The sequence below is a fragment of the Pan troglodytes genome, chromosome 5 (assembly GCF_028858775.2).
Source record: "Pan troglodytes isolate AG18354 chromosome 5, NHGRI_mPanTro3-v2.0_pri, whole genome shotgun sequence".
Classification (NCBI taxonomy): Eukaryota; Metazoa; Chordata; class Mammalia; order Primates; family Hominidae; genus Pan; species Pan troglodytes.
The window spans coordinates 161,823,456-161,849,422 of NC_072403.2; the positions used below are offsets into that span (position 1 = coordinate 161,823,456).

Consider the following 25,967-nt stretch of genomic DNA (forward strand, 5'->3'; position numbering starts at 1 on the left):
CTCTCAGCCTCTTCTCACCCTAGGAGCTGTACCCAAAGCTCTGAATGAGACTGTCCCTGCCCCGCCCCATCCACTCCTGGTCCAGCTCAGCAGTGACCTTGGAACTCCAGGAGCAGCTCAGTACCCCTGTCTCCGAGTCAGCTCTGCTCCAGGCAGGGCCAGAATCTGGAGTGTGCAGGAGGCCGGATGGCAGGGGCATTGCCCCAGGACTGAGCCGTATTCTGAGGGTTCCCAGAGACCTGACCTCCTACTTGTATACAGTCTCTTCAGTCAACATCTGCCTTAAAGGCTGTGACCCAGGCACCTTCCCTGGGAATTAACTCCAGTATTGTCCTCTGGGTCGTCACAGTCCTTGGCAGCCTCTCCTTCCTGGGGTTACACCCAGTTCCTCTGCTCTTCTCCAGTGGATGGAATCTCCTTCTCCTTGACACACAGCATCTGGAGCCACCAATCTGCTGCCCCACTCAAATGTGAGGACCGCACATGCCTGAGCTCCTGCTGTCTGCACACCACGCACCGTGGGGGTTCCTTATGACCAGAGACACAGTCTGAAACAGACCTGAATTTGCTAAACCCTCTAGAGCTCAACAGGACCTAAGCCTTGATATGGTTCTGTGTGCTCCTCCCAGGGCGCCCGCTGTCCCCGAGCTCCGGGCCTGAGTGCTGGCTGGCGGAGACCGCACAGTGGGTGCCCCGCTGCCGGACGATGCCCCTGGGCTTCCAGATCCAGAGCCTCGGGACGAAACTGTTTTAGGAAGACCCGGAAGGACTCGCCGGTCGCGGCAAGGGACAGGCGGTTCCTGAGACAGGAGGAGCCAGGAAATGCGGGGCCTGGTGGGGTGAGGAGCACGGGGTTCCTCCTTCATCCTCGCGGGGACTTTGCCACCGGCTCAGTGTGGAGGCCTCACCGTCCCGCCCGGATCCGTGGGGCTCCGACAGTGTGGCCCCTGCGAGGACACCCCTATCCTCCTTGCCCTGGGGCTGCTGCGGGAGGGCGCCCGGGCCGCACTAGGTCCTGAGTGTCCAGGGTCCGGCAGGGGCTTCCCGTTGTCGCCTCCCTGACCCCGCCGCTTGCGGTCCAGGGCTGCTGGTTTCTTCGCTGGGCTGGGAGGCCCTAGCATGGACGTCGTGAGGCGGAGAAAACCTTGGCATAGGTGGAAAAGAAGGATTGGAGGGAGGGCGGCAGAAAGAGAGAGGAAGGAAACAGGGCCGGAGAACAATGAGAAACCCCCACCACGAAAATGGGGAGAGGGGGACACGCACAGCCCCCACACTCCACCGACTCTCCGTCTCCTGCTCTCTGCCCAGTAAGGAACACAGGCCCCACCCCCTCCACCCTCAACTGTGTTTGGGATCAGCCATTTCAGCGGGGTGAGGCGTCCCCTTGCGGGTGCGATTGGCATTTCCCCGAGGGTTGTGAACACTGAACACCTTTTCCTGGGCTCACTGCCATTTGCATTCTTCTTCTGATGCCAGCGGGAAAGGGGAGGTCCCCAAACGCCGGTGGGACCTCGACTCCAGCCAGTGTCCAGACTCTTGATATTGCCGGGGAAATGAATTCAAGGACCAGTAGGAAATAGAGAAAGGAGGGAGATTTATTGTAAAAGGCAAAGTACACAGTCAAGTAAAGGGAGTGCAGGGGAACTCAAGAGAGAAGCAGGTGCAAGTTTGGGGCTGCCACCTTTCTGGGTTTCTTTAACCAAGGAGTGGAATATTCATGAAAATTCCTGGAAGAAGGTAGAGATTTCTCAGAACTGTGGTGCCCCGCAGTTTTACACTAAATATAAGTGTTCTCAGAACTGCTCAGGAGCTGGCTGGTGTGTGTTTAGTATGTTAATCAGCATGTAATGAGGTCCTAGGTGAAACCTAGGTCAAATGCAGGGCCTTGTTGGGTCCAGTCATTCTTAGCCAGCTTGGTCCACATGCTGTTTTTCAGCATCTTATCAGCCCAGAGCCTCTGCACATATTTCAACAGATTTCTTGTGCTAGTCACCTGAAACTGCTGCCTGAAATTTTCTGCTTTTGCGACCACCGTGTAGTATACCTGTCTTACTTTGGAGAAATGTCTATTCAAATTCCTTGCATATATTTAAATTGGGTTATTTCACTTTATAATGTTGAGTTGCAACATTATATATTATATATAATATATAATTGCAATTATATTTTGTTGCAATATTATATATTCAGAATACCAGTCCCTTACCTGATATATGATTTTTATTTTATTTTTTAAATTTTATTTATTTATTTATTTTTTAATTTTTAAATAATTTTTTAAAATTATACTTTAAGTTCTAGGGTACATGTGCACAACGTGCAGGTTTGTTACATAGGTATACATGTGCCATGTTCGGTTGTGCACCCATCAACTCGTCATTTACATTAGGTATTTCTCCTAATGCTATCGCTCCCCCAGCCCCTCACCTCCCAATAGGGCCCAGTGTGTGATGTTCCCCGCCCTGTGTCCATGTGTTCTCATTGTTCAACTCCCACCTATGAGTGAGAACATGTGGTGTTTGGTTTTCTGTCCTCGTGATAGTTTGCTTAGAATGATCATTTCCAGCTTAATCCATGTCCCTGCAAAGGACATGAACTCATCCTTTTTTATGGCTGCATAGTATTCTGTGTTGTATATGTGCCACATTTTCTTAATCCAGTCTATCACTGATGGACAATTCTTTGCTATTGTGAATAGTGCCACAATAAACATATATGTGCATGTGTCTTTACAGTAGCATGATTTATAATCCTTTGGGTATATACCCAGTAATGGGATGGCTGGGTCAAATGGTATTTCTAATTCTAGATCCTTGAGGCATCACCACACTGTCTTCCACAATGGTTGAACTAATTTACACTCCCGCCAACAGTGTGAAAGCGTTCCTCTTTCTCCACATCCTCTCCAGCATCTGTTGTTTCCTGACTTTTTAATGATTACCATTCTAACTGGTGTGAGATGGTATCTCATTGTGGTTTTCATATGCATTTCTCTGATGGCCAGTGATGATGAGCATTTTTTCGTATGTCTGTTGGCTGCATAAATATCTTCTTTTGAGAAGTGTCTGTTCATATCCTTTGCCCACTTTTTGATGGGGTTGTTTTTTTTTTTTCTTGTAAATTTGTTTAAGTTCTCTGTAGATTGTGGATGTTAGCCCTTTGTCAGATGGGTAGATTGCAAAGATTTTCTCCCATTCTGTAGGTTGCCTGTTCACTCTGATGATAGTTTCTTTTGCTGTGCAGAAGCTCTTCAGTTTAATCAGATCCCATTTGTGTACTTTGGCTTTTACTGCCATTGCTTTTAGTGTTTTAGTCGTGAAGTCTTTGCCCATGCCTATGTCCTGAATGGTATTGCCTAGGTTTTCTTCTAGGGTTTTTATGGTGTTAGGTCTAACATTTAAGTCTTTAATCCATCTTGAGTTAATTTTTGTATAAGGTATAAGGAAGGGATCCAGTTTCAGCTTTCTACATATGACCAGCCAGTTTTCTCAGCACCATTTATTAAATAGGGAATCCTTTCCCCATTGCTTGTTTTTGTCAGATCAAAGACCAGATGGTTGTAGTTGTGTAGTGTTATTTCTGAGGCCTCTGTTCTGTTCCATTGGTCTATATATCTGTTTTGGTACCAGTACCATGCTGTTTTGGTTACTGTAGCCTTGTAGTATAGTTTGAAGTCAGGTAGAGTGATGCCTCCAGCTTTGTTCTTTTGGCTTAGGATTGTCTTTGCTCTGCAGGCTTTCTTTTGGTTCCATATGAAGTTTAAAGTAGTTTTTCCAATTCTGTGAAGAAAGTCAGTGGTAGCTTGATGGGGATAGCATTGAATCTATAAATTACCTTGGGGAGTATGGCCATTTTCACAATTTCCTATCTATGAGTATGGAATGTTCTTCCATTTTTTTGTGTCCTCTTTTATTTAGTTGAGCAGTGGTTCATAGTTCTCCTTGAAGAGGTCCTTCACATCCCTTGTAAGTTGGATTCCTAGGTATTTTATTCTGTTTGTAGCAATTGTGAATGGGAGTTCACTCATGATTTGGCTCTCTGTTTGTCTATTATTGGTGTATAGGAATGCTTGTGATTTTTGCACGTTTATTTTGTATCCTGAGACTTTGCTGAAGTTGCTTGTCAACTTTCCGCCAACAACCACACAGTCTGCTCCCACACACTCTCTACCACACAAGCCCTCCAGCACCCCCAGGGTTCTCTGCCCTTGATCTTTCCCCTGCACTTTGCTGCAGACACTCACCTGCACCCAGGGGCTCACCAGACATTTTTCACCCCTCTCCTCACTATTCACTGCCACCACCCAAGTCACATCCTTTAGTTCCCCATCTCAGCCTGGCACTTTTACCCACACAAACCTCACTCACCTCTCCATCCATGAAGGGTCCTCACCACTTTCTCCAGCAACCAGGGGGACCCAGGACCCACTTACCAGGAATCCAGAGTCTTTTTCAGACCCACAGAGGATGATTCTTCTGTGTAGCACTAGGTGAGCCTGACATAATTTAAGTGGTGGTTGGAGGCTGAGGGAACGACTGAATGAATGAGAGTTGTGGGAGTGAATGGGCTCAGAAGAAAACCCCAGGTGCAGAAGGGGAGCTGCAGTGGATGCTGTAGCCCCCAGAGGCCTGAAGGTGGCGGTACCGTGGTTGGAGACCTCCAGGCTGGGCAGAATTTGGAAATATGTGTAGTCACCTGGGTGCCCACAGAGTTTTTCCAAAGAGGAGAAATTTTGGCTTACAACAGGTATAGAGCTCCATCAGCATAGAATCTTTTAATAAACTTGTTGATCACAGGACAGGAAATTGCTGTCTTCAGCCCATTTGATTGAGACCAGAGTGTACTTGGGACAGAAAAATCCTAACCAGAGCCATTGGCAAGTGAAGGAAAGAAAAGGCGTTCAAACAGGAAAAGAAAAAGTCAAACATGTCTCTTTGCCAGTGATGTGATTCCATACATAGTAAACCCTAAAGACCCTGTCGGAAGGCTCCTGGAACTGACATATCAATTCAGTAAAGTTTCAGGATACAAAATCAATGTACACAATCAAGAGCATTCTTATACACCAATAACATTCTAGCTGAGAATGAAAGCAAGAACACAATCGCATTTACAAAACCAACAAAGAAAAGTAAATGCCTAATAGTTAATCTAACCAAAGAGATGAAAGATCTTTCCAAGAAAACTACAAAACGTGGCTGAAAAAATATCAGAGACAACACAAATAAGTGGAAAAAATATTTCATGCTCATGGGTTGGAAGAATCGATATAGGCAAAATGGCCATACTTCCAAAAGCAATTTATAGATGCAGCGCTATCCCTATCAAAATACCAATGTCATTTTTCACAGAAAAATCTAACCTAAAAATTATTGGGAATTTAAAAAGAGCCCAAATAGCCAAAACAATCATAAGCAAAAAGAACAAAGCCAGAGACATCACATTGCCTGACTTCAAACTATAATATAAGGCTACAGTGATCAAAACAGAATGGTACTGGTACAAAAATAGACACTTAGATCAGTGGAACAGAATAGAGAACTCAGAAAGAAACCTTCACACCTACAGCCATCTAACCTTCAACAAAATCAACAAAAATAAGCAATGGGGAAAGACTCCCCATTCAACAAATGGTACTGGGATATCCATGTGCAGAAGAATGAAACTGAACCTTTACATTTCACCATATATGTAAAATAACTTGATATGGATTAAAGATTTAAATGTAAGTCATAAAACTATAAAAATCCTGGAAAATAACCTAGGAAATACCACTCTGGACATAGGGCCTGGGGAAGATTTCATGATGAAGACACCCAAAGCAATTGCAACCAAAACTGAAAATTGCCAAATGGGACTTCATTAAACTAAAGAGCTTCTGCACAGCAAAAGAAACTAGGAACACAGTCAACAGCCTATAAAATGGGAGAAATGTCTGCAAACTATGCATCTGACAAGCGTTGAATATGCACAATCTACAAGGAAATTAAACAATTAAACAAGCAAGAACAAAAAACCCAGTTAAAAAATAAGCAAAGAATGTGAACAGACACTTTTCAAAAGAAGACCTACAAGTGGCCAAGAAACATGAAATGATGCTCAATATGAGCAATCATCAGAGAAATGCAGATCAAAACCACAGTGAGGTACCATCCCATACCCATCAAAATGGCAATCCTTAAAATTTCAAAAAAACCACAGATATTGGTGAGGCTGAGAAGAAAAGGGAACACTTAGACACTTTTGCTGGAAAGGCAAACTAGTACTAACTAGTTCAGCCACTATGGAAAACAGTTTGGAGATTTCTCAAAGAACCAAAAATAGAACTACCATTTGACCCAGCAATTCCACTGCTGGGGATATACTTAAAGGAGAATAATTTATTCAGTCCAATAGACCCGTATGTTCATTGCAGTGCTATTCTCACTAGCAAGGACACAGAATCAATCTAAGTGCCCAGGAGCAGTGGACTGAATGAAGAAAACCTGATACATATGGATCATGGAAATCCATGCAGCCATGAAACGCAACAAAGTCAAGTTCTTTTCAGCAACATGGTTGGAGTTGGAGGCCATTATCCTAGGTGACCTAACACAAGAACAGGCAACTGCACACCGCAGGTTCCCGTTTATAAGTGGGAGCTAAACATTAAATACACATGAATGTAAAGATGGGAACCACAGACACTGGAGATCACTAGACAGGGGAGTGGGGAGGGGCACGTGGGCTGAAGAACCACCCACTGGGTATGATGCTTACTGTCTGGGATTATTGGGACCCCAAGCCGCAGCCTCCCACAATTGACCCATGTAACAAACCTGCACGTGTACTCTTTATAATAAAAGTTGAAAATAAAAATGAATAAATATGATGGCGAGGATGTGGAGAAATAAGAGCTCTTCTACACTGTTGGTGGGAGTGTAAATTAGTTCAACCTTTGTGGAAGACAGTGTGGTGATTTGTCAAGGATCTAGAACCAGTAATACCATTTGACACAGCAATCCCATTACTGGGTGTATACCCAAAGGATCATAAATCATTCTACTATGAAAACACATACACAGGTATGTTTATTGCAGCACTATTTACAATAGCAAAGACTTGGAACCAACCCGAATGCCCATCAATAATAGACCGGATAAAGAAAACGTGGCACATATATACCAGGCAATAGTATGCAGCCATAAAAAAGAATGAATTCAGGCCGGGTGCGGTGGCTCACGCCTGTACTACCAGCACTTTGGGAGGCCAAGGCGGGCAGATCACGAGGTCAGGAGATCAAGACCATCCTGGATAACACGGCAAAACCCCGTCTCTACTAAAAATACAAAAAATAGACGGGTTTGGTGGCAGGCGCCTATAGTCCCAGTTACTCGGGAGGCTGAGGCAGGAGAATGGTGTGAACCTAGGAGGCAGAACTTGCAGTGAGCCGAGATTGCGCCACTGCATTCCAGCCTGGGTGACAGAGTGAGACTCCATCTCAAAAAAAAGAAAAGAAAAAAAAAAGAATGAGTTCATGTCCTTTGCAGGGACATGAAGCTGGAAACCATCATTCTCAGCAAACTAACACAGGAACAGAAAACCGAATGTTCTCACTCATAAGTGGGAGTTGACCAATGAGAACACATGGACACAGGGAGGAGAACATCACACACCGGGGCCTGTCAGGGGGTGGGGGGCAAGGGGAGAGAGAGCATTAGGACGAATACCTAATGCATGTGGGGCTTAAAACCTAGGTGACGGATTGATAGTTGCAGTAAACCACCATGGCAGATGTATAACTATGTAAAAAACCTGCGTGTTCTGCACATGTATCCAATAACTTAAAGTAAAATTTAAAAATAAAAATGAATAAACAAATTGACATGAGGCAAAAAAAGTGGGTTTAACTGACACAGGCAAGAGAGAACTCTGCACTATAAACTCTAACCCTGCCCTAGAAAAATAAACTCTAGTCATTTAAAATAATTATAAGGTGTATGATCATAATTTTATAAAAATTGAAGATGATTCTACTAAAACCCTAACATTAAACTGTGCATAATGGAATTTCAGATGATTTCCACCTTGTTCTTTATTCCTTTTTTGTTCCATTTTCAAGTGACATTTTTTGTTTATCCTCAGGAACTCATTGCTCCCAGCTGTCCCCTTCTGTACCCACCCTCTCCTTTTCCAGGGTCCACCCCAGCTCTTCCTCTGACCTGAAACTATGGCTTCCTTGGCACTGAAGGCACAGGAGGTGCATTCAGCCTCGGGAGAGAGGAGGACAGGGGCAGGTAGTGGAGGTGGTCTCGGCTCAGACGAATCTAACAGTGCCCAGTCTCCATTGCAGATGGTTGCATTTCTCCACATGTTATCTACAAGCAAACCAAACTTACCACTTTCCTGATTGGTTTCTCACTCTGCCCAACTCCTACTTGAAAATTCATATTCTTCCACCTAACATTTCTTTCTACTTCTTGTCTTCACAATATATTCTGATTTATTGTGCCTAGGAAACACTGGTCTACACCACGTCCTAAGTTACCATCTAAAGTGTAGTGAACAAATGGACAGGAAAGAGGCCCCTGCCCCAATCACTGCCTCTCATTTATTCACTCACAGAGTAAGTACAGCCTCAGAACCAACAGTGAGCTGTGCTGTGGATACTTCTCTGAGGAAGACAGACAAAATCCCTGCTCCAGTGGGGACAGCAGGTGAACGTAATGAGCAGGTGCATTGCATCGGGTGTAGGAAAGTGACAGATGATTCAGGCGGTGGGGAGCAAGGTAATGGAGAGGAAGAGTGGGAAGGGAGTCTCCAGGTCCTCAATAGGCTAAACAGGAAGGACTCCCAAAAAAGTAACATGTGTGTCCTGGCTTCATGGAGGTGAGCATTCCTGCAGGAGGCAGAGCCCATGAAATGTACTGGAGTGGTCCAGGGAAAATCCAGAAGGTGCCTTTGTAACATTTTCAAGACAACCCCACAAAAAAAGAATACCCAAGAATGTATTCATTAAGTAGTCAGGAGCAAACAATAAATATTTATGACCTAGCAATTTTATTGCCATTTAAGAAAATATTTCACATAAATTGAAAAAGTAGTATGTTTATTTCTTTCTTAAATAAGCACAAATGTTTACTAATGGACATGTGTACCTACTGGGCACTGAACAACTTCTCAAACTTTGGAAGCAGATTGGACACAGCCACCCTGATTTCGTATTTCATACCTATTTTTGCAGGGATTCTTGGTTTTTTATCACAGCAACTGTTGAAATCACAGATTGTAAAACTACAGTCATCTAAAGCAATGGTGCATAGTCTGATGTTGAAACTATAAAATACTTTGGATCAGTACTTCCTGCGGTGTCCAGCAGATGGCACCATTAATCTTTCAAATATTTCAATAAGCCCAGAGGGTTTGCTCACAGTGAGTTTGTGACATCATGGTGGATGAGACAATTGTGACATCGTGGTGGATGAGACAATTGTGACATCATGGTGGATGAGAGATCAATAAAGAGTTTATTTCAGGGGATTGGGGCAGTTCCTCTCACCCTGCAGATCAAGATGCCCTGAGGGCAAAGAGCAGAGGGGTGCTCTCTGGTGGCCCAGCAGTTCTGCCCCAGGGGAGAGGTTTCTCTTCTACTACAGCAAAAACCCACAGGACGCTGCTTCATCCCAGAACCAAGGATACCAGGAAGGAAGGTCAGAGTGAGGAGGTGTCTGAGTGTTTCAGATCACACAGTGACATACTGCTTGATGGCTTCAGAAATCCTTCATGAGCTGGGAGACAGCCCCAGAGGTGACAGGTGAGTGGGCGGGATGGGACAGACACAAGAATTCTCGAGATGACACCCACTTTCTCCCGTGTGTTTATGTATGTCTGTGTGTGCACGTGCGTGTGTGTCTGTATTTGTGCATGAACGTTTGTATGTGTGTGTGTGTGTGTCTGTGTGCCTGTGTGTGTGCATATGTGTGTGTGCCTGTGTAGTGTGTGTGTGAGACTGTGCATGCGACTGTGTGTGTTTGTGTGAGACTATGCATGCATGTCTCTCTGTGTGTGTGAGACCACATGTGCATATCTCTGTGTGTGTGTCTGTGTGTGTGTGGGAGTGTATGCTATATGTATATGTATGAATGGTGAATTGATTTCCTGGTTGATTTGCTGTGAAGGGAGACAGGGACCCCAGGACAGGTTCCTGCCCACCCCTCCTTCCCTACCTTCCTTCCAGACATTCCCTCCTCCCTGTGGAAAGAGTCTACCCCAGTAACTAAGGGTTCATTACAGCAGACTTCTCATAGCTCCCCAAAGTTCTATGATATTTGCACCCCAGGCCTCCTCCTCATGCTTGTCCCTCTGCTGGGTGCCCTGTCTTCTCCTCCCACCTGGCCACACTGTATTCTTCCAGTTTCTACAAGAGCAGTCTGAAATGCCACCTCCCAAGAAACCTCCATGCATCTTCCCAAGCAGAATGAGTCACCCCTTCTTCTGCCCTTTCATAGCCCCAACCATCTCGAGGACAACACATCAGCAGCAGCAGCCATGTGGATGTTTGTTTCTGTACCTGGATTCTAAGTGCCTGGAGGACTGGACATATCTGGTTTCTAAGTTCCAGGAGGACTGGACACATCCATCACCCACGTGTAAACCCAGCACCTAGCACAGTGCCTGCCATCCGATAGGGTTTAAGACGCATGGGAGGAATCTAATCATCAGACTACCAAAGGGCTGCTAGAACTCAGAAAGGGATCCCCATCATTTGGGGGATGGGATAAAGGTCTTCATTTCTGTTATTTCCAGCACCAACCTCCATGGCTCCACTCATTCCTGCTCCTTCCTCCTGCTAAGATTGGCTGGTCAGGAGAGGGGTAGGGGCAGGAGCAGCTATACCTGGTCTCCTCCACCACCCACGGTGGGGTGCACCCTTGGTGGGACCTGGTGAGCATGACAGCACCTGGCCTAGGGGACCTGGAGCCTCCACAGCCCCACAGAGAGCAAGAGGAGCTGTTCAGCCACTTGCAGAGACAGAGAGTGCTTCAAGGACTACGTGGAGCTCTGGAGAAGCAGGGAATTCAGGGCCCTCTTTTGTGAGGCATGAGAAATTTAGGCAGGATCACGTCTACAAAAGAGGCTGTCACTTTGGCTTATCAATATTTTCACCTCATTACCCCTTCCAGATCAGAGTGGGTGCTTTATTTGTTTTTATGGATTATTGTGTCAACCAAAACGAGAGTTCAGAGTCACTCTAAAGATTTGAAACTCCTTCAAGATTTGATGAATGTGCATTTTGATGCCACATCTATTTTTAGAAAGCTGTGGCTGAATAAAGCATTTTATTGTATAGCATTACCCAAGTTACTTATATGGAATTTTAATCTACATAATGTCATACAACCATGTGAAAAGTAAAAACTAAAAAGCCATAACTTTTTGGGCCAGAAGTGGTGACTCATGCCTGTAATCCCAGAACTTTGGAAGGCCAATGTTGAGGCTAGGAGTTGGAGATCAGCCATGGCAAGTAACATGGTGAGACCCTGTCTCTACAGAAAATTTAAAAAATTGACCAGGTGTAGTAGCATGTGACTGTAGTCCCAGCTCCTCAGGAGGCTAAGGTAGGAAGATCACTTGAGCCTGGGTGACAGTGTGAGAGCCTGTCTCAAAGAAAACAACAACAATTGCAGCAGAAACAACAACCAAAAAATATAAACCCAAGTAAACTAAATTGACAGAAGAATTGTGGGACCCAAATGACCAAATAATGTGATTTTTCACTTTTGATGAATTAAAGGGTATGCTGAGTGTCAGTATTCCCAGAATGTTCCATCTCATGAAATATGATTTCCTCTGGCGAACCCACTCCCTAGTCCAGGTCCTCTGAGAAGCAGGTTCCTACATGGGATTCACATGAGGGGATTTCACTGGTGCAAACCCTGGGAGAACCGTTCAGTAGGAGGCAATTCTGACCCCAAGTGCAGGAGGGAGGGATAGGAGGTGGGGCAGGTGCCTCCTACACTACAGTGAATGGTGCTGGGACAACTGGATGCTGCATGCAGAAGAATGAGGCTGACCCCTTCCTTACAGCACACACAAAAACTAGTTCTAGATGAATGGCAGATGTTCACCTAAGACATGAAACTATGAAAGTCTCAGAAGAAAGCAGAGCAGTAAATTTTTGTGACCCCGGATTTGGCTAATGCTTCTTAAGTACTGTATGCCAGTAGCATAAATGACAAAATAAAAGGTAGTTTAATTTCATTTCATGCAAATGTAAAACTTTTGTGCTTCAAAAAGGACTCCATTTAGGTTAAAAAAATCCTTATAGAATGAGAGAAAGCATTTGAAAATCGTATATCTAGTAAGGGACTGGTATCCTGAATACATAAAGAACTCTTGCAACCCAACATTATAAAGCAAAATAACCCAATTTAAATATATGCAAAGAATTCAAAAAGATGTTTCTCCAAAGTGAGACAGGTATAATACAGTGTGGTCACAAAAGAAGAAATAACTTTAGGCAGCAGTTTCAGGTGACTAGCAAAAGGAATCTGTTGAAATATCTGCAGAGGCTATGGGCTGATAAGACCCTAAAAGACAGGGTATGGACCAGGCTGGCTAAGAATGAGTGGACCCAACATGGCCCTGAGTTTGGCCTCGGTTTCACCTAGGACCCTATTATACACTAATTGACATACTAAACGCACACACACCAGCGTCTTGGCAATTCTGAGAACACCAATATTTGGTGTAAAAATGGGTGGCACCACAGTTCTGAGCAGTCTCCACCTTCTTTTAGGAATTTTCATGAATATTCCACCCCTTGTTAAAGAAACCCAGAAAGGTGGCAGCCCTAAACCCCCTTGCACCTGCCTCTCTCTTGAGTTCCCCTGCATTCCCTTTACATGAGTGTGTACTTTTCCTTTTACAAAAAAATCTCCGTCCTTTCTCTATTTTCCTACTGGTCCTAGAATTCATTTCCCCAGGCGGTGTCAAGAGCCCGACACCGGCTGGGGTCGAGGTCTCATCAGAGTTTGGGGACCACCGGTTGCCCACTGGCATCAGAAGAAGAATGCAAATGGCAGTGAGCCCAGGAAAAGGTGCTCAGTGTCCACAGCCCTCAGGGAAATGCCAACCTCACCCACAAGGGGACGCCTCACCCCACTGGAATGGGTGACCCCAAACACTGTGAGGCTGGAGGGGGTGGGGCCTGCGTTCCTTACAAGGCAGAGAGCAGGAGACGGAGAGTTGGTGGAGTGTAGGGGGCTGTTCCTGTGTCATCCTCTTCCCGTTTTCCTGGCGGAGGTTTCTCTTTGTTCTCTGGCCCTCCCTGCTTCCTTCCTCTCCCTTTCTCTGGTTCTCCCTCCCATCCTTCATTTCCAACCATCCCAAGGTTTTCTCTGCCTCACGACGTCCATGCTCGGGGCCCCCAGCCCAGTGGAGAAACCAGGAGCCCTGGACCGCTAGCGGCGGGGTCGGGGAGGCGACAACGGGAAGCCCCTGTTGGATCCTGGGCACTCAGGACCTAGTGCGCCATGGGCGCCCTCCTGCAGCAGCCGCAGGGCAAGGAGGATGGGGGTCCTCGTGGGGGCCACACTGTCGGATCCCCAGGGATCCGAGCGGGACTGTGACGTCTCCACACTGAGCCGGTGGCAAAGTCGCCGCGAGGATGAAGGAGGAACCTCGTGCTCTTCACCCCACCAGGCCCCGCATTTCCTGTCTCCTGCCACGGTTCCTTGTCGCGACCGGCGAGTCCTCCCAGGTCTTCGAAAGGCCGTTTTGTCCGGAGGCTGTGGACCCGGAGGCCCGGGAGCATCGGCGGGCAGCGTGGCACCCACTCCGCGGTCTCAACCGGGCAGGACCCGGGTCCGGAGCTCGGGCGAAGCGGGCGTCCTAGGAGGAGCGTGCAGAACCCGGAGAGGACGCAGCAGGGTGAAAACTGAAACCGCATATGCGAACTGTCTCCGAAAGTCATCTGTGGTTGAAATCAGAAATCACCTATAATATCCCCTTTGTGGCAACACCGTTGGGTAAATATCTAGAACCAGTGCCTCGTCACTGCAGCAGACCCGCACGCAGCTGCCCGGGTTCCCCTCCCCGGACCCTAGTGGCCCCCAACAGATCAGGCGAGCCCACCGTGTGACCGTCCCTGGGACTCTCGGCCCCACTCTTCCTTACTACTTCACCTCCACATTTTCACCTGTTTCAGAATCAAAACCCTGAAAAGTCATGTGTGAAAGGCTCCCCCGCCCCTGCCTGCGTCCACTCTCATTGGCCACACGCCAGGGAGGAAAGTTTATTTGATTCTTCTCATCTTTCCAGGGAGTCTTTATGCCGTTTCAAACGAATATAAATACATATTCTCAATTCAGACGCGGATATTTTTGACCCTTGATGAACCCTGTCACCCTGTCCTTCAGGAAGCCTGTACCAGTTTCCCCTCCCTCTACGGTGGATGTTTCACCATCCTCTGCCCAAGCTGGGTCATCACAATCACAGACAAGAGTGTCGCCAGCATTGCCATCCCGTGACATGAGACGCTTTGAAGGTGCATTACTTTGCACAGCAATTCTGTGTCTGGAAATCTATTCTACACAATGAAATTGTGATTCATGCAAGCACAGTTTCTGCAGCATTTCGCTTCTCTAAAAGTCACTGGAGACCGTCTGGATCTTCAGACACAGACACTGGTTTCTTTTGTTGTGATGCAGTCATTCTATGTAATGTGCAGAGATAAAAAGGAAAAAATCTGTATGTGCAGGTATTGCAAGATCTTCAAAGTGTGTTATTTTGAGATAGAATCTGTGTTCACCAGAGTGCCTATGGGTTTATATTTGTTTTAAAAACCAGAATTGATACATAAACACGTATCTACTGTTAGTAAGGAAAACAGTATTTCCATAACTTATTGCCAGTCTCTTTATCCATTTTAGGAAAAATCGATATACTTGAAAAGCCATGGTGGCAGGAATTGGTCATCACCCACCAGGATTCTACACTGCCCTACAGGTGATCCCAACTGAGGTTGCCAGAGGAACAGGATGTGGAATGCAGTCGCGTTTCAGAGAGGAACCTAAAGTCAGAATGGACCAGGGGTCTTGCCCTGACCTCTGCCTCTTCACCCAACCCCCACCTGGTCAGGCAGTGACCCTGGAGGGGCTGGGATGATGCTGGGAGGGCCGTGAAATGGGGAGCCAATGGTGGGAGCATGGTGAACATGGAGAGCTCAGACCCCACACCATCTGGGGAGGTGCTCATGTGATGCTGGGAGCACTAGGAAAGCAGGGAGCCTGGACACAGCACTCACTGCTCCTCCCATCTGGGACAGGATTGGGGTGGGTGATGAGAAAAGTTTCCCGAGTAACACAGTTCCCAATCCTGGCAGAATGACTCACCCCAGTTGCACTCACAGCCGAGACCCACTCAGCCCCTGGACCAATCTAACACAGGGCATGGTAAATCCAGGAGTGAATACTACTGAGGCATCTGCCAGGGCATAGGAAACAGTAACAAGAGGACGGCTCAGCTAGTGGCTCAGACTATCTTGCCCCACACTCTCCAATATTGAGAGCCTTGAGCCCAGGAGGTTGAGGATTCAGTGAATTATGATCGTGCCACTGCACTCCAGACTGGTGACAGAGTAAGAGTCTGTCACACATGCTCACACACACAAATTAAATTGTGTGAGCAGTTGTCACACAGGGAGATCTGGATGCACTCACTGTGGACCCAGGTCTCAGGGAGCAGGAGGGTGTTCTGTATTGTGGGAACATGAGGGACACACATGGGACGGGGCATTTGTGCCTAGCTTTGAAGGGTGGCTGGCCCTTTGCCCAGGGGGAAGAGGCCAGCAGAATGCACTAACAGTGGGGAACCACCAGGAACTTTCACTTGAACCTGCTCTGCTGAGCCCCCTGTGCCATCCGTGGACCTGGGCGAGGGAGGCTGCCGAACTGGGAGCTCAGGGCCCATCTCTCTGAGGAGCTTTCTAAATCAGCAAGTGTGTCACAGGTTGAGATTTTAGGAACGGGGTCCTCCATGTTATCCTCGATTTTAATAAGTAGACTCTTTTGGCCAATCTGCATTGGGCAGAGGAGGAACAAGACATAATTTTTAATATATATTTTTAAAGCTGTTTAATTTTGGTAAAAACATAGAAGATAAAATTTACCATCTTGACCAGTTGTTTAGTGTACAATATGTTGTTTTAAACCTCTGGAACCCTGCCCGCTGCTCCTGTAATAAAACCTAGCCCGGGCCAGGCGCGGTGGCTAAAGCCTATAATCCCAGCACTTTGGGAGGCCGAGATGGGTGGATCACCTAAGGTCATGAGTTTGAGACCAGCCTGGCCAACAAGATGAAACCCCATCTCTACCAAAAATACAAACAATTCGCCGGGCCTGGTGGAGGGCGTCTGTAATCCCAGCTACTCCGGAAGCTGAGGCCAGAGAATCCCTTGAACCCGGGAAGCGGCGATTGCGGTGAGCCGAGATCACGCCACTGCACTCCAGCCTGGGCAACAAGAGCGAAACTCCGTCTCTAAATAAATAAATGAATAATAAAACCTAGCCCGGACTGTAATCACGTCCACTGGGAACTGGGGAAGTAGTGGCGGGGACGCGATCAGTCCCGTTGCTGCGCCCAGAGCATGATGAGCCAGGGAACTCGCGGCGCAGGAGGAGGGAGGGAGAGTGTCGCGGACCCAGGCAGGGACAGGGAGACGCCGCCGCCTCTGAATATTCCTCTGCAAGTTTCTTCACCTTCAATAAAAAAAGTTGTGATGATTAAATGAGTCTGTCGTGGAAGGAACCGTGTCCTGGCAGGAGCCGGGCTGACACCCAGACACCAACCCGAAGGGGGCTGGGACAAAGGGGAGGGACGCCCGGAAAGGGGAGGGACACCGTCAGGGCAGCCAATCATATTTCTAGCCGCGTGACGCGATGACAGCGGGAAACGTGGGGCGCGCCCATACATAGGGAGGCTTTAAAACCTTGAGGTGATTCATCTTCCAGGCTCTCCTTCCATCAAGTCTCTCCTCCCTAGCTCTCTGGGTCCCCAATGGCAGCAGCCGCCGCTACCAAGATCCTTCTGTGCCTCCCGCTTCTGCTCCTGCTGTCCGGCTGGTCCCGGGCTGGGCGAGCCGGTGAGTTCGTGGATGGAGCCTAAGCCGGGCGGGGACCAAACCTGGGGGGCTGTGAACTGCCGCGGGTTTCAGAGGAGGGGAGGCTTCTAGAAGGACGGGGGACATCTCCCCGAACTGTGCCCCCATTCAGTTCCGGTCGGCGGCTCCTTCCTGCTGGGTCCACTCCCCGAGGCTGCTTCTTGCCCAGGAAGAGGCGAAAAGGAGCGGGGTGGAAAGGAGGCTGGCAGGAGGGTGGAGGGGCCGGAGGGCTGCAGAGAGCGAGGTGGGGCGGGGATCCCTGGTGCAGCCTGGCAGTCCCACCCGCCCTCGGGAAGGAAAAACCAGAGCCCCCGGAACCGGAGCTGGGGACAGGACAGGGGTGAAGCGGGATTCCACAGGGACGCGATCACAGACACCCCCACCAGCCACAAGCCTGCTCTGCTCTCACCCGCTCTCCACCACACAAACCCTCCAGGGCCCCAGGGCTGCGTGCCCTTGAATTTTTCCCTGCACTTTCCTGTAGAAACTCACCCGCACCCAGGGGCTCAGCAGACAACCGCCACCCCTCCCCTCACCATCCACTGCCACCACCCAGGTCACGTCCTCTTACTGCCCACCTCAGCCCAGCTGGTCACCCCAGAGGTCTCCCCATCCATGAAGGGGACCTCACCACCTCCTACACCACGTCGCACCTTCTGCCTCTTGCCTGAGGACACACCCCAGCAAACACACCCCAAGCTCCCCTCAGAACCTGTGCAGGGGGGATGGGAAGCACCATTTCCTCCAGGATGACCCTGGGAACTCTGGTGAGTAGAGGCACCCACTTCTGCCCTTGGGGCCCAGACCGCCTGTTCTTCCTACGGGGGTGCCAGCGTCATAGAGAATAGTCACTGTGTAGACAGGGGTCAGCAAACTCTTTTTAGAAAGGGAGGAAGGATGCCCTGTGATCTTTGCAGGCCGTGGGTTCTCCGTCTCAGTGTCCAGTCCTGTCCCTTTGTAGAGCAACAGCAGGCAATGGCAACCTTCAAATAGGGGGGACCAGATTTGGACCCTGTTCTAGGTTGCTGATCCCAGATCAGGGGATTACAATGTCCCAGTGAATAGTGCCCCATCCCCTAGGGTGTCATCTCCAAGTGATGTTTCTGATGTCAGTTGGAGAGTAGAAGGTGGCCCTACCTTGTCTGTGGCTTCTGGGTGGTGTGGATGTGATGGGAGTGGGGGTCCCATAGTTGGGGGCTTATTCTCCCCTCCTTTGTGCTGAGTGGCATCCACGGGGACCATCAGGTACCCTCCCTGAAGCCTCAGGTGTGAGCTGAGGGTGAGGGGGTGCAGCCACGTGGTGTCCTGGGGATCGGGTCCAACTGCTTGTGCAGCTTCTTGGTTCCCGGTGGCCCTGCTCCTGCCCATCCCAGAAGAACCACCTGCGTCTTCTCACTGCTGGGCCTATCTTCTTAATGACCTAGAGGGTGAGGAGCCCACCAGTAATGGGCAGCTCTGAGGCCTTCAGCAATAGGCATCCCTAAGCTTCATTCCATTCTGGTGCCTTGTCATGGGGCCTTCTTTATATGCAAAAGGCCCCATCTCTGCCAAGGCGCAGTACTCTATAGGAGCCACTGCTTAATGTTGCGATTTCCTTGCTGTGAGTGGCATTGTCTTGTCTCTGAATATTCACATGGAATCTCTGTTGTGATTCTCCAATTAGACATTGTGACCACATGTACCTCTAGGATCTTAGGGGGTCTTGGGTCATTGGGCACTTAAGGCAGGTCCAGCCTCGCTCATCATTCATGGATTGTCTATGGCTGCTTTTGAGCTTCAACAGCAAAGTTGAGTAGTTACAATGGAGAATATATTCCCTGCACACCTTTACATGTTTACAAAATTGCCCTTCACAGCAAACTCTACTGGCCATAAATATCTTTGGAGAAGGCCACAAGGACTCACTGTCCTGGCTGCAGGGTTAAAGGGTCCTTCCTCACTAGAAACTGGTGTCTTCTTCTAGTCATGGGTTCAGGGTCTGAGAAGTGGCTTCCTTCTGCAAATTAGGCAAAGCAGCCTCGTTCTTGATGGACTGGCTACTTTCAGCCTCCTGATTTGGTTTATCTCTGTTTCTTGTAATTATTTAAATCCAGCAGTATCTGGGGTGGGTTTGCATCTCTTTTGGACCTTGGACACCTTTGTTCTATGAGCCATGGGCATAACTTTGTATAACTGAGGTCCCCAGCTGGCATTGTGACTTCTCTAATCATTTCCATCATTGCACCCTCCTTGCTCCTGACAGTTGACAGCCTCCACCTGGAATTTGTAATTTCAGAATTTTTCATCCCATTACTCTGGGAGCAGATTTCAGGAACAGCATCTCCTACCCCCAACCCTGGCCTTCAGCAATAGGCATCCCTAAGCTTCATTCCATTCTGGTGCCTTCTCATGGGGCCTTCTTTATATGCTGGGTAAACAGGAGTCCTCCAGGTTTCCCATAAGCACAGTGGATGGACATTGTCCTGGATTTTCACACTTAGACCCCTCTGGCATGGGCACTTCTCTGAGCCTGTGATCTCTCCCTCCACTACCTGCCTTAGACTTTCAGATTTTCCATTTCTTGCTGTGTGGACCATCTCTTTGTCCAAGGTTTCAGGAAGGCCTCCTCATAGCAGATGCCTGCCATCACCAGGGGCTTTGCTAACATATTAAATCCTGTGACCATGATAATTAACTCTTCTTTATCCAACGGGGTTCCATCCTCACTCTGTTCAACCACGCACCAGCATCCACAGGGGTGGACCCACACCCTCTCCCACCTCCCGCAGTCCACGTGGGCTACTGCTGAAGATCCTCTGCCATCCAGGCCCTTCCTCCTCTCTTGCTAGAGAGGCCTGGCACCTCTCTAGCAAGGTCATGTGTTGACTGATGTGGGCAGAGGGGCAGTGGGACATGTCTGGGGACATGTGGTTTCTCAGCCGACAGAGACATCCTCCTCCTCCTCCTTGTCCTCATGCAAGGGGCGAGCACTCGCCTTAAACTTGTAGACACCACAGTTCTGGAGGAGGCACCCCTTCCTGGGCCAGCCCAGCCCGCCAGAGGCATCCTCTTATTGACACAGCGTGGAGGGGGGCTAACTAGGGGTCTTTTTCTCCCCACCCACCCCTTACCTGCCTTTCTCCACAGACCCTCACTCTCTTTGCTGTGACATCACCATCATCCCTAAATTCAGACCAGGACCACGGTGGTGTGCGGTTCAAGGCCAGGTGGATAAAAAGACTTTTCTTCACTATGACTGTGGCAACAAGACAGTCACACCCGTCAGTCCCCTGGGGAATAAACTAAATGTCACAAAGGCCTGGAAAGCACAGAACCCAGTACTGAGAGAGGTGGTGGACATACTTACAGAGCAACTGCTTGACATTCAGCTGGAGAATTACATACCCGAGGGTAAGTTTCAGATGGCCCAGGACAGCAGGGAGCAGATACAGTGGTAGGTTAGAGGCATTTATAGTTTTCATGTAAAAATACAAAAGGGTCCTGGGCACCGTGGCTCATGCCTGTAGTCCCAGCACTTTGTGAGGTAGAGGTGGGCCGATCACAATGTCAGGAATTCGAGACCAGCCTGACCAACATGGTGAAACACTGTCTCTACCAAAAATGCAAAAATTAGCCAGGCATGGTGGCACATGCCTGTAATCCCAGCAACTTGGGAGGCTGAGGCAGGAGGATCCCTTGAACCCGGCAGGCAGACGCTGCAGTGAGCCGAGGTGGTGCCACTGCACTCCAGCCTGGGCAACAGAGTGAGACTTTGTCTCAAAAAAAAAAAAAAAAAAGCCAGGTGCAGTGGCTCAAGCCTGTAATCCCAGCATTTTGGGAGGCTGAGGCAGGCGGATCACAAGGTCAAGAGATCGAGACCATCCTGGTTAACACAGTGAAACCCTGTCTGTACTAAAAATACAAAAAATTAGCCGGGTATGGTGGCGGGTGCCTGTAGTCCCAGCTACTTAGGAGGCTGAGTGAGCCGAGATCACGCCACTGCACTCCATCCAGCCTGGGCGACAGAGCGAGACCCTTTCTCAAAAAAAACAAAAATACAAATGGGAAGGTCATCTTACCCCTCAAGAGTCTAGAGGCAAGGCCAAGATGTAGCAGAGAGAGTAAGGCCAGGAAATTGTAAGGGGAACAGGATGCGGGTGCAAAATTTGTCAAGACCAGAGCTGATCTCTCTCTGATGGGGGCAGAACCCCTCACCCTGCAGGCCAGGATGTCTTGTGAGCAGAAAGCCGAAGGACACAGCAGTGGATCTTGGCAGTTCAGTTTCGATGGACAGATCTTCCTCCTCTTTGACTCAGAGAAGAGAATGTGGACAACGGTTCATCCTGGAGCCAGAAAGATGAAAGAAAAGTGGGAGAATGACAAGGATATGACCATGTCCTTCCATTACATCTCAATGGGAGACTGCACAAGATGGCTTGAGGACTTCTTGATGGGCATGGACAGCACCCTGGAGCCAAGTGCAGGGGGTAACAGGAGAAAAAGAAACGGGGATCTCAAATGAGATCAGAAATGGTGATCTCAAGAAATTAGTTCTTGAGTTCAGCTTCAATCATCCCAGTGTACACGTTTATGTTAAAATGACCTCCTCGTGGGGTGCTCCTCCTGGGGGTGCTGGCATGCCTGTGCTCTCCCACCCTCCTCTTCCTTCTCCCTCCTGACTCCTATTCCTCACTGCACTTACTTCTGCTCCCCGCACTGTGGATTTCTCACCAGCCTTGAAACTGCAGGTGTCACTGTTTTCAGACCTTTTTCCTTAGTGTTTCCTCTTTTGAGAATCACTTTTCCTTTCCTTTCCCTGGTCTGGTTCTGGAAATCCATCAGAACCACTTCCAACGCCAGCCCAGAGATCCTCCCCTCCCCAACTCTGGGTCATCACCTCCTCTTCCCCCACAGCAGGAGGGTGGGGTGCGTTGTCACCTTGCTTCCCTCAGCAGCTGTGTGAGCTCCCTGAGGACAAGACACATCCGTCTCCCTTCCTAAGCCAGGACCTGTCATACTGGCTGCCCCACACCAGTGGGGAGGGGACAAAACTTTTGCCTTCCAGGATGAGCTAGGGTGGCAGGAACTGAGGAGGTGTCTCCTCAGATTTGGGGCCTGGACAAGGGTTGTCACTTTTGTGTTTCCATTTCAGCACCACTCGCCATGCCCTCAGGCACAACCCAACTCAGGGCCACAGCCACCACCCTCATCCTCTGCTGCCTCCTCATCATCCTCCCCTGCTTCATCCTCCCTGGCATCTGAGGACAGTCCTTTAGAGTGACAGGTACTGTGGGCAGAATTGGAAGTGGAGCAAGGAGCAGGTGGGTGAGGAGGCAGGATGGGGAAAGAGAATTCCCGGAGTCCCACCCCTCCCCGTGGCTGGGACCTTCTCATCCTAACATGAGACAGGTGAATGAGACCTTGTGTCGCCTGTTGGCAATGTTGGCAATGACCTGGGCAGCTCAGCCCTGAATTCTGGTGGATTCTCACCTTCAGAGTCCAGAGGGAAAGGGAGGGGCCCATACCAAGTCTCAGTGTCATTGAGCTTGAGAGGGTTTAGCAAGTTCAGGCCTGATGCAGAGCAGGTTTCTGTTTAGGAAGGGTGTGTGGCCTGCAGGCTGCAGGAATTCAGACATGGGCAATCCTCTTAATTGGGTTAGGTGCATCATGGTAGCTTTACATGAGGTGTGACAGGGGAAGGGTGATTCCATCTCTGAGGCTAAGAGAGATCTGGGTGTAATCCCAGGAGGAGGGGGCTGGGAGAGCCTTGGTACACCTAATTGAAAAGGAGGGAGTGCAGGGCTGCCTTCCCACAGAAAGTGGCTTGGGTTCCAGGAAATAAGGTGGAAGGTGAAGAGTACAGGCTGCTCAAGAGAAGGATTTTTAAAAAGTCAGTCCCATGGACACGTGCAGCTCGAGTCTGGGCCCTGAGGCAGCTCCCCTGCCATCATCCTCCTGCACACCCCGGATCCTGAGCCCACTGATGGCCCTGCCTGGAGCAGAGTGGACTCAGAGGAAGGGGGGTCTGAGCTGCTGCTGGGGTTCCACCGGCACCACTGGGCTGGACAAGGAATTGATAAGGTGGAACAGGGACAGTCACCTTCAGAGCAATGGGTGCTGCTCCCAGTGTGAGGAGAGGCTCAAGAAGAAGGGGGAAGAAGGATGTTTGCCTGCAGGCCCACCCAAAGCCAAGGGCACAGGAATATGGAGCCCTCTTTTTGGAAGTCTGCCCCACCCCTTGCCTGTTTTAGGCCCTCACATCAGATGATAAAGAGGGCCTTGAGTAAGGGGGCGGACCCATCACTACTAGCTTCAGACCTGTGGGCCCCTCCACTCTATCCCCTGGTCAGGTGCAGGGCCTGGGCTGACTCTGTGATGTGACAGAGGAGGAAAGAGGTTAGTCCAAGCTGCAGTCACCAGGATTGGGGCTCAAGGGAAAAATAGGTTTTTTAGTGCAGGGGGCTCTGAGACATGGAGTGACTAGGGAAAGATTACCCTGGAAAAGTGATCCGGGTTCTCCGCCCCTTAAACCAACATTTGTGTCCTTTCTGAAGGTTAAAGATGTTACCAAAAAGCCCCTGTGAGCACGGTTCGATCAAACTCACCCTTCTGGCTGGCCACCTGCCCACCACCTACGGTGTATGGCCAGCGGCCTCCAGCAGATCATGATGACATCATGGACCCAATAGCTCATTCACTGCCTTGATTCCTTTTGCCAACAATTTTACCAGCAGTTATACCTAACATATTATGCAATTTTCTCTTGGTGCTACCTGATGGAATTCCTGCACTTAAAGTTCTGGCTGACTAAACAAGATATATCATTCTCTTTCTTCTCTTTTTGTTTGGAAAGTCAAGTACTTCTTTGAATGATGATCTCTTTCTTGCAAATGATATCGTCAGTAAAATAATCACGTTAGACTTCAGACCTCTGGGGATTCTTTCCGTGTCCTGAAAGAGAATTTTTAAATTATTTAATAAGAAAAAATTTATATTAATGATTGTTTCCTTTAGTAATTTATTGTTCTGTACTGATATTTAAATAAAGAGTTATATTTCCCAAAAACCTACTGAGTTTAGAATTTTGTTGTATTACTCAGTAGAGAATTAATGTTATTTCATTTTTCCTCCATGATATGGAGTAATAAATGAGTGATTCTGCCAGACTTTGTGTGGAAAAAGAGAATCTACAAAACATGGCTGAAAAAAATCAGAGACAACACAAATACATGGAAAAATATTTCATGCTCATGGGTTGGAGAATCAATATAGCTAAAATGGCCATACTTCCAAAAGCAATTTATACATGCAACACTATCTCTATCAATACCAATGTCATTTTCCACAAAATTAGACAAATCTAATCTAAAAGTTCTTTGGAGTTAAAAAAGAGCCCAAATAGCCAAAACAATCATAAGCAAAAAGAACAAAGCCAGAGACACCACATAGCCTGACTTCAAACTATAATATAAGGCTACGGTGATCAAAACAGAATGGTACTGGTACCAAAATAGACACTTAGATCAGTGGTACAGAATAGACAGCTCAGAAAGAAACCTTCACACCTTCTAACTTTCAACAAAATCAACAAAAAAAGCAATGAGGAAAGAGTCCTAATTCAATAAATGGTGCTGGGATAACTGGCTAGCCATGTGTAGGAGAATGAAACTGAACCTCTACCTTTCACCATATATGTAAAATAACTCGACATGAATTAAAGATTTAAATGTAAGTCCTAAAACTATAAAAATCCTGGAAGATAACCTAGGAAATGCCACTTTGGACATACGGCCTGACAAAGATATCATGATGAAGACACCAAAAGCATTTGCAACCAAAAACAAAAATTGACAAATGTGACCTCATTAAACTAAAGCGCTTCTCCACAGTAAAAGAAATTAGCAACACAGTAAACAGCCTATAGAATGGGAGAAATATCTGCAATCTATGCATCTGGCAAAGCTCTAATATCCAGAATCTACACGGAACTTAAACAACTCAACAAGCAGGAACAAAATTGCAATTAAAAAATAAGCAAAGAATGTGAACGGACACTTTTCAAAAGAAGACCTGCAAGTGGCCAACGAACATGAAAAAATGCTCTTTAGGAAGCCGTGGTGGGCAGATCATGAAGTCAGGAGTTTGAGACCAGCCTGACCAACATGGCGAAACTCCGTCTCTATTAAAAATACGAAAATTAGCCAGGCATGCTGGTGCATACCTGTAACCTGTAATGGTGCATAGTCTAACGTTGAAACTATAAAATACCTTGGACTGGTACTTTCCAGTCCTTTCCAGCAGATGGCACTGCTCATCTTTCAAATATTTCAATAAGCCCAGAGGGTTTGCCAACAGCGAGTTTGTGCCCTGAGATCCTTGGCACACAGCTTGGGATCCACAGCCAAGGGCTAGAGAAGACAAAAGAGACATTGACATCATGGTGGAAGAGGAATCCATAAAGAGTTCATTTTTGAGGACTGGGGCAGTTCCTCCCACCCTGCAGATCAAGATGCCCTGAGGGCAAAGAGCAGAGGGGTACTCTGGTGGCCCAGCAGTTCTGCCCTGGGGGAGGATTCTCTTCTGCTGCAGTGAAAACCAACAGGACGCTGCTTCATCCCAAGGGGACCAGGAATATAGATCAGAGTGAGGAGCTGTCTGAGTGTTTCAGATCACACAGTGACTGCCTGCTTGATGGCTTCAGAACTCCTTCATGAGCTGGGAGACAGCCCCCAAGGTGAAAGGTGTGTGGGCAGGATGGGCTCGACATGACAACTCTCAAGATGACACGCAGTTTCTCCCATGTGTTTCTGTGTGTCTTTTTGTGTGCCCATGTATGTGCACGGCTGTG

The 25,967-nt window shown here is 48.1% G+C and overlaps 1 protein-coding gene across 13 annotated transcripts in view; it reads left to right on the plus strand.

Moving 5' to 3' along the window:
* Positions 1 to 24,188, plus strand: part of LOC112209499 (UL16-binding protein 2) — a 29,851-nt gene extending 5,663 nt beyond the window's left edge. For 4 of the 13 annotated variants that reach the window (XM_054686413.2, XM_054686419.2, XM_054686422.2 and 1 more), the window contains 6 exons: positions 8 to 9,793; positions 10,488 to 14,527; positions 14,913 to 17,122; positions 20,267 to 20,530; positions 21,325 to 21,606; positions 22,272 to 24,188. In XM_054686413.2, coding sequence (XP_054542388.1) covers positions 17,038 to 17,122; positions 20,267 to 20,530; positions 21,325 to 21,606; positions 22,272 to 22,381 — 741 coding nt within the window. In that variant the 5' untranslated portion in view covers positions 8 to 9,793; positions 10,488 to 14,527; positions 14,913 to 17,037 and the 3' untranslated portion in view covers positions 22,382 to 24,188. Of the gene's footprint in view, positions 1 to 7; positions 9,794 to 10,393; positions 14,528 to 14,912; positions 17,123 to 20,266; positions 20,531 to 21,324; positions 21,607 to 22,271 lie in introns of all 13 variants that reach the window. The other 9 variants (XM_054686414.2, XM_054686418.2, XM_054686415.1 and 6 more) reach the window with 9 other exon arrangements.
* The last annotated feature ends 1,779 nt before the right edge of the window (positions 24,189 to 25,967 follow it).